The sequence below is a fragment of the Pogonomyrmex barbatus genome, unplaced genomic scaffold (genome assembly GCF_055798465.1).
Source record: "Pogonomyrmex barbatus isolate J1 unplaced genomic scaffold, ASM5579846v1 scaffold17, whole genome shotgun sequence".
Lineage (NCBI taxonomy): Eukaryota > Metazoa > Arthropoda > Insecta > Hymenoptera > Formicidae > Pogonomyrmex > Pogonomyrmex barbatus.
In genome coordinates this window covers 3,314,153-3,321,159 of record NW_028297113.1, presented here as the reverse complement: position 1 = coordinate 3,321,159, position 7,007 = coordinate 3,314,153, and the positions used below count along the sequence as shown (strand labels likewise).

Genomic DNA, 7,007 nt, shown 5'->3' with positions numbered 1-7,007 from the left:
AAGTTATTTTTTTTTCTACTCTCTTCGGAGAAAAATTTTTTAAATTAAAAGAGAATGATTTAATTTCTCACTTAATTGTTTTATTAAATTTAAATCGAATTAAACGACAAAAAGGATTAAACAAGCAACAAGTATTTTTTTGTCCTTTTGTCAGTACGATTTAAAGAGAACCAAACCGTATGTTGAGGAAATTAATAATATTTTCAGAGTATTTTATCGCAATTTGAAATAATTTTATTATATCAAAAAATATGCCATCTCCATCTCGCCGAAGCGAATCATTATTATATTATTGCGATCACGTTTGCCGTGCCCTTATTGACAGTGGTAAGTTTCATATTGACGCAGAAACATCCAGGCTGCTTTTCCGTGCGCCACCCTATACATTACGCGTGCGTGGTGCGAGCATAACGATCCACGTACGTGCGAGAGAGAGAGAGAGAGAGAGAGAGAGAGGGGGGGGGGTGAGCGTCTCGTTCGTCGAGGGGTGTCGCGGGCAAGGGGCAACAGATGTCCTTCCGCATGACGCACGCGGGGTGGTCGTCCCTCGCGGAGTGGTAGTCTCGCGTCTGGTAGTGTCTGCGTGCGTCACGTTGCGGAGACGGAGTGTGCGGCTGCGTCCTCGCGAAGGATCGAGCGGGCAAAGGACCTCGTTAGACAGCCGTCTTGGACAGGTAAGCCCAATCCTCGATGGAACACGCGCGTCCGCCTCGTTAGCCCATAATCCGCCCTTGCGGTGCCGATATAACCCAACTTCGAGACTGAACGTCGTATACGAAAAGCGAATTGAGTGTCTGTGGCCTTTTCAAGAGTACGTCGAATCTCTTCCCACGCCGCGAACGGTGCGATCGAGAAGGTATCAAGCGGTACTCTTACCCCGCGTATATTTAGCATTTTGTGGCTCGATTTACTCATCCGACGATTGGTCGTTACATAAGCAGTTTCTATTTCCAAACCGAAGATGTATGTTTCGTGGAAATTAACGAATAACGATTGATTGGTATCAATGGTACTTGCGTGTGCAAAATAGCAATAATGAGACTTCGACAGCAAGATAATTTCGAACTTATGTAATTATATAAATATAAGGGTATAAATTCCAAGATTTTAGATTTTAAAGTGTCATCGTTATTAAAATAGATCAAATGTATTTTAGTACTAATGATGGCGCCTTAAAGTTTAATATATTTCAGTATAATAATGATGACATTTTAAGAAGCTAGAAGCGATTATTCGTTCTATCAAGCGATTATTTATTTATCGCTTTCTATTTAAAATTAATATTTTTTTCTGGCATCGAAGATAAGATTAAAAAATTCTCTGAATTTAATGTTCCATCAGAATAAAAAAGGTAATTAAAAAATTCAAATTGTGTCTTTAATACGTGAAAAAAGATTAATTTTAAAAGATCAAGATCTTTATCAAGAGAAATAGAAATAAGAATGACCGCTTGGCATTTCCAATATTATAAAATCTAAAAAGTCCGTACTCTGCCGCTTTTTGCGAATTCTTCCATCGATCCATAACGATTTTCTTTCAGCTGCTCGTCCGAGAAATGTACGTGTGAAATGACGCTGAACGCGCGCCGCGCGACTTTCTCTCGGCGAAGAGCATCCTCCGGTTAGCGCGCGATGTGCGAGGTGTCGAAGGGTCAGCGCAGGACGTTCCGCGACCAGGATCCGCCGCGAATATGCAACAAGAGCGCGGAGAACCTTCTGCGGGACGAGCTCGAATTTTCGCGTTCGACCCCGAGCTCACCGACGACCCTCCAGCGCGCCGCCAGCCTCGAGAAGTGCTTCAGCGAGCCCGAGTTCTTCCAGAAGCAGCGCGAGCTGCTCTCGAAGCACGAGCAACGGACGAAGGAGAAGGACGGCGACGTCGAGGAAAGCGTCGCTCCCGCTTCCGCACGTGGCGTCGACAACGACCCCGGAAGTACGGCCAACGCCGCGAGGAGCACTGAGGATCTTCCGAGGGAACCCTCCGACAAAGTGCCTTCCCCTTGCGAACAGGCGAGCGAGGTATGTAAAGACAATCCAAATGCCAAATGAGAATCATCAGTCTAACGCCCGATTCCACCGGCGTAGATTAACTTTAATCTCGGTTCAACTTTCCCTTCATCTTTTTCTAGTTCTATTAGAATTAGAACCGAGATTAAAGTAAATCTACGTTGGTGGAATCGGGGGCATTAGAAGCCAAATTGATCGATTCCGCGAAATAAAAATTGTGAAACAAAATTGGTGAAATTATAAATTATTATACAATCGTGCGCTCTGGAATTTAAAGTAAAAAAAAAAATTTACACAATATTATGATGACGTTTAATCTAATAATGTAATGATGAAGTTATAAACCATGTTGTATGCATAATATAAAATTAATGTAAAATTTAAAAAATGATGAAAAGCGGAGACGATTGATTTGCTTCAAAAAATATCTCGGCGTAAATTTTGAAAATTTTGAAGAGAACTAAAATTGATGACGTGATTATTTTACGATATTTTTGCGATATGTAAAATTTGAGGCAAATTAAAGTTCTTTTGTATTATTAGAGAATTGAATCAGATTATGTTATATGTAGATGTTTATTCTTTTCTCTTTCTTTCTTTTTTATTTTTTTTAGTTAGGACGTCCTGTTTGGAAATATTAGGTCATTAGGTTAAAAAATAATATGAAGCATCGATTTGCTCGTTTCTTCTTGACTTTCTTGATTTATTTATTAACATCGACGTGATGCTCCTGATAAAATAGCTAGAGTTAAGTTAAATATATCATACGTATATCCAAGGATACGCATCTAATGATATTTAAAGCGTCCTACATTCTCGAAGGTAGTCTTTTTTCGATCAACAACAAATTGATTTAGCCACTTCTTTCTCGTAATTTCTCCATCAGATTCGTAATTAACGAACTCTATGTTTCTACGATGTTTTTGCAATTTATGACGCATTTCTCGGGGCGTTGACATTCAATCATGCTTTTTACAACTCGCTTAAACCGTTTTTCCGTATATAGAGATAAATTAGCGTTATCGATAAAAAGTTAAAAGTAGCGATATATATTCATTGGGAATCACTTCGTGTTGGACACGCGACAACAAAAATGGTGGATAAAATTCAAGCGATTGAGCGTGAGTCACGAGCGAGTCTTTCGCGCGCGATCAGAAAGGTCTCTTAAATTTCTCGCGTTAAATTTCCCGGAGAAGAAACGTGTTTTCGCGAAAAAAAAAAAAAAACTCCCTTCGCTCGATATTGCGCCGAAAAACGTGTATCACGATCGGCTGCCGCTGCCGCTGCCACCGAATTGCCCCTCTGGTTCCGCTTGTAACGGTATTTCTCAGGTGACGTGGACAGGTGCACTATCGACCCGCGCGAGAATCACGCCCGAATTATCGGAAGAAGCGTCACACGCCTCGCCGAAGAAGCGGCGAAACTCGTTCGCGCGAAACGTTCGCCGGCCATCGCTTTTGTCGGTGAAATCTCGCGCCTCGATACATTTTTCTGAGGTTGACGTAACGATCGTGGTTTGTGCGTTGTTGCGTCGTTTCCCCGAACGATTAGGAATTCCGCCTTTCCTCGGAGACGATCATGCAAGAAATGCAGAAATTATGTACCGCCTTTCATTTGTATCCTGAAGAATTGAAGCTAAAATATTATACTGTTTTAATTTTTAATAAATTAAATTGAATAAATTGAATAGGATTTTAGGAATTAAATTAAACTTGCATGTAAAAATATTTAAGGCTATAATGGTAAATAAAAGTTGGTTTCGAGAGAATTTTCGAAAAAAATGAATTTTGTATTATTTTGATTGTGCAAGACTTCACATTGCTCTTTTTATAATTTTACGTAATTGTATAATAATTTTATAATTATTTAATTACGTTAAAAAATGAATTAAAATTAAAAATGAATTAAAATTTTTATTAAAATATTTATTAATTAGTCTTTTTTTTAATTTATTTGCGAAACTATTTAAAAATTTCTGCTCGCGTATGGCGTTGTACTAATTAGTACTTGTGAAATTTTCTTTCACTAAATTCATGCTGTGGTAATGTATTTATTTTTTATTCATTATCAGTGATTATACAGATCTCGTGGATAATGCGGCTCGTTCGATAAAGCCTGTGTAATAACTTGTTTTTTTATTTATGCCAATGGAGCACTGTACACGCGCGGCAATAAAGTTGCGTAAATAGATTCGAAACCGGCATTTATGTTACTTGATACGCATATGCCTGCTCTCCTTGAGAGGCTTAAGAAACTCGGTACCGTTTTATACAGCTCTTTTACTTTCTAGACTCTCATCATTTTTATCACATATATCCCATTCGTGAGCTCCGCATATCCTGTATGTAAACCGATTCGCCCAGTTTCAGCAAGTGATACGTCCTTCATGGGTGATCATAAATTTATAAACTTATGCTATTATCGAATTAGGTAGCAGGTTTTCGCTGAGGGTACCACGACTTGGGCAACATTGGTATCATTGGACAATTCATGAAAAACTAAGCGTAAACAGATTTAATTTTAACCAGAGTTAGGAAAACACGAATTCTACGCAGCAGAATGTGCAATATTAACTGTAATGAAAAATACTGTGATATTTTTTTTTATATTCTAACAACCAATGTCATCATGTGTAATTATTTCGATGGCTCAAAATTATTTTTCACTTTTCTAGTCAAAATTTTTAAATTCTTCAATAAAACTGTTCTTTCCATGTGATATATCATAATGTCATAATCATAAAATTAAATAAATTAACAACAGCTAAAACATTAGAGATCTCAAAATATATTTCATATAAAATATTATTTGATATAATATGTTATAGTATCACACCCGTTGTCAACACAAAATGAGAAAAATTTTAGGCAGAAATTCGAAATAAGTTCTTTTTTTCTCCTTAATTCCGTTTCGCAACTTAGAGAAAGACACATTACAAAATTTGCCGTGTGTATTTTTATATGCGTGCAATTTTACAAATTATGTAGAAATCACGGACGATTTTCCGCTCGTAAGTTCGTTGATGTGTTGAGAAACTTTTCCGTCGGGGTTTACTTTGAGGAAACGTCGGGTGAGAACGTGGCCGGTTGTGAACGGATGACAGATGCGCCGTTTCTAAAATTCTCAGAATTGTCGCGTTAGTGACGGCAGGCGAAGTGATTGTAAGACCTGCGGGGCTCTGAGATGAATTAGGTTCGGGCCTGAAAGTGGAGGACGCGGACCTCGCGGCAGATTTTTTTCCATCGGACGCCTGCCTTTGTGCTGAATTCGGATTAAGGGGCGCTCACAGAGACGCGAGTGGAGCGTCGCTTGACATTTCGCTTGTTATATAAACAAAACAATCTTAAAAATCCTTCAATAATTTCATAAATTTCTTAAATTGTATCTTTGGAAAGACTTATACACGATATCACGTGAAAACGATTGTGTATTGCGGATATCGTTTGGTAACTTAACGACTTATCACTCTCACGTATGTACGTAAGCACGTGTGATAAATCCAGTTCGGTGAGAACTAGTTCTTCGCGATGTTGTTTATTTACCATGCTTTTGTATCGTTTTTGCGGTGTAATATGCTTTTGGGAAGTAGTAGACGAGCAATGGAAAGATCAATTCCGCGAAAATGTGGCGCGGGCCATATCGCGATTTTTCGCAATTTTCTAACGAAAAGGAGACGCGTGTGAGAGACTCGTGCGTGTGAGGCAAATCGAGATTTAGCTGGAAATTTGCTCAAAATACACCGGTTACGTGGTGCAACGGGGGTCGACGACCGGCAACGAGGCGGCGTTACGATATTGACGAGGAAGTCGCTATTTCGGGGCACAACGATTAATTGCGGAGGCGTGGAGAGACGGCACGGGGGGGAGGGGGGGGCACGCAGCTGATAAATATTCAATCGATCCTTCACGAAATTATCATCGTGCCGAGATTGCTCGCTAATAATCCCGCCTAAGCCAGTCGAGTCAGCGGCCGACAAGATGAACCTCGGAACGAGAGCATTTGTTTCGAATTTACGAGCCATCTCTACCGCTCGCTTTACATAAATTGTAAATTAACGTCAATTTTCTTTAATTCGTTTCGTTTTTATACTCATCCGTTTTGAAACACGTTACAACAAGCCTCAATTATACATTTTTATTAAATAGATATAATAGATATAAGTATTATTAAGTGGATTTATAAAAATATGCAAAGAAATTTTAAGAGAGAAGAAACGTAAATATAAATCTTAAATTTCAATGTGGCTTTTAAAGCTATGTCTCATATCGTCCTGTGTATAGCACAACTTGTACGTGTTGCATAAAACAATGATCCCGAGCGCGTCGCGCGTTCGCAAGGTTGCTCGGTCCAGATCGCTGACCAACCAGACGCACGCTGCATCTCCCCACGATGCATCTCCAGCGGTGATTTCCAGCGGTGATTTCCAGCGGTGTGAAGGCAGCCTATTGAGATCGGACGCGCGGCGTGGCATGATCTCGCGGCGGCGCGGCGTGGCGCACGTAGTCTCGTCAGTCCGATGTTTACGCTCGTGCTTTAAACATTTTTCGCCGCGTGCTCCGCTTCGGGAAACCGCGATCTATCCCGCGTCCCATCCTTTTTGTGTCTCTTTTTTTTTTCCGCTCCTCGCGCCTCGAGGAGCGCAGCGGCGTGACTTCATCGCGGTCCGCGACGAGCGAGCGAGTGTCTCGCAGCCTCGACGACGACGCGTAAACACAACACCGGTCGGGCTCGTAAAATCGAGATTCGCCGTTTCCGATCGACGATTCTTTTACGAGTCGCGTCACGCTCCGCTGACGACCGCCGATTTCGAGATCGCTGCAATTAAGTCGTCCACAAGAAGATCTGGATGGTCGACGTCGAGAGTAACAGTTGACGGAGGTAAAGAAAGATATTTACGCGTTTTGAAAGGAAAGGTGGAAGAGATTTCGAAATGTTGCGTTGTGCAAAATTCAATTTAATACTGGCCAATACTGGTAATACGAAAAATTACTTATTTTGAAT

The 7,007-nt window shown here is 40.4% G+C and overlaps 1 protein-coding gene across 2 annotated transcripts in view; it reads left to right on the top strand.

Annotated features, from left to right (window-relative positions):
• The first annotated feature begins 513 nt into the window (after positions 1 to 513).
• LOC105431179 (uncharacterized) overlaps positions 514 to 7,007 on the top strand; it is a 43,464-nt gene continuing 36,970 nt past the window's right edge. The window contains exons 1-2 of one of the 2 annotated variants that reach the window (XM_011645209.3): positions 514 to 674; positions 1,541 to 2,018. In XM_011645209.3, coding sequence (XP_011643511.2) covers positions 1,632 to 2,018 — 387 coding nt within the window. In that variant the 5' untranslated portion in view covers positions 514 to 674; positions 1,541 to 1,631. Of the gene's footprint in view, positions 675 to 708; positions 857 to 1,540; positions 2,019 to 7,007 lie in introns of those variants that run through there. The other variant, XM_011645210.3, reaches the window with a different exon arrangement.